The sequence below is a fragment of the Acanthisitta chloris genome, unplaced genomic scaffold (assembly GCF_000695815.1).
Source record: "Acanthisitta chloris isolate BGI_N310 unplaced genomic scaffold, ASM69581v1 scaffold43644, whole genome shotgun sequence".
Taxonomy (NCBI): domain Eukaryota; kingdom Metazoa; phylum Chordata; class Aves; order Passeriformes; family Acanthisittidae; genus Acanthisitta; species Acanthisitta chloris.
Genome location: NW_008671746.1, coordinates 1 through 1,407, shown reverse-complemented (window position 1 = coordinate 1,407; position 1,407 = coordinate 1). Strand labels below are relative to the sequence as shown.

The following is a 1,407-nucleotide window of genomic DNA, read 5'->3' as shown; positions in this document are numbered from 1 at the left end:
GGCAGAGGCTGGAGCCAAAACCTCTGTTCGTGGAGAGGACTAAGGGCTCGGAGATCCTGTTTGGCATCTCCCCGTGCTCCCTGGCGCTCACCCAGTCCCGCAGGGACCTGTTCAGGCTGTTCCTCAAGCAGAGCAGTGGCCCTCGGCGCCTGGTGACCAGTGAGCTTGTCCTCCAGGCCACAGCTCGTGGTGTCCCCGTGCACCATGTCCCAAGGAGAGAGCTGGATGCTCTCTGCAAAGGTCATGTCCACCAGGGAGTGTGTTTGGAGGCCTCTCCTCTCTGCTACAAGAGTCTGGAGGAAGATGAGCAGCCTGATGTGGGGGATGAAGAGAGCACAAAGCGACAGCTGATCTGGCTGGTGCTGGAGCAGATCCAGGATCCCATGAACCTGGGGGCACTGCTGCGCTCTGCCTACTTCCTGGGGGTGGACAGAGTGGTGACAAGCCAGAGGAACAGGTATGGGCTTGGGAAACTGCTCCTGCAGCTTCTCTTTCCTTCCCTGCTGTCTCCCAGGGAGGTTTCCAGCCTGCATCACTCAGCAGCTGTTGGAAGAGCTTTCTGGGCCTGGGTTCAGGTGCTGCTCTGCTGTGGGGTGTGGTGTTCCAGGCTGGTAAGGAACCTCCCTGGCTGCTTCAGGTGCTGCTCTGCTGTGGGGTGTGATGTTCCAGGCTGGTAAGGACCCTCCCTGGCTGGTTCTTGTTTTAACCCGTTTTGTGTTTCAGTTGTGCCACCTGCACAAACCTGCTGTGACCTATTGCCTGGTTTAATTTCTGAGCCCTCCTGTTTCCATAGGAGAATAGATGTGTACAGTGAGCAGGAGCTGTAGTGGACTGGGTGGAGTAGGGTTGCAGAGGCAAGAGAAGGAAATAGAGCAACAGCAATTCACCCGAATTTCCTTTTTTGCTCTCATATGACATTTTTCCTTTCTTTTTCCCCTTGCAAGTTGCCCCTTGACTCCAACAGTGAGCAAAGCCAGTGCTGGAGTGATGGAAGTCTTCGATGTCTACAGCACAGATGATCTCCAGAGCTTTTTGAAGGTAATGATCCACATTTCCCCCCCCCTTTACTTCCAAGAAAACTCAGATATTGGATGTATGGGTCAGGGAGGAGGCACAGGGAAAGGACTGAGTGATTTGCAGTGCCTGTGCTGCTCTGCACTCCTGTTTGCTGTGGGACCACCAGTGATGGGCACAGATCCTCAGCCCTTTTCCATCGGCTGGGGATGGGGATTTTTCTGGGAGCTGGTGGTGGCAGGATAGTGCTGTGGCTCTCCCCCACTCAGGTGTGAGCTGAGCAGGGTCGGATCTGCCTCTCTCCTCTCTGTGAGGACTGGAGCTGTGCAGTGGCAGCATCCCAGGGCCCAGGCACATGATGGCAGCATTGGGCAACCTTTGGAGCAGGGAATA

At 55.6% G+C, this 1,407-nt stretch overlaps 1 protein-coding gene across 1 annotated transcript; it reads left to right on the top strand.

Moving 5' to 3' along the window:
- Positions 1-44: 44 nt before the first annotated feature.
- MRM1 (mitochondrial rRNA methyltransferase 1 homolog (S. cerevisiae)) lies at positions 45-1,038 on the top strand (the record flags this gene model as incomplete). Its single annotated transcript, XM_009074205.1, has 2 exons — positions 45-457; positions 945-1,038. Coding segments are annotated over 2 exons (507 nt in total), but the record flags the coding sequence as incomplete, so codon positions are not given.
- Between the last annotated feature and the right edge of the window lie 369 nt (positions 1,039-1,407).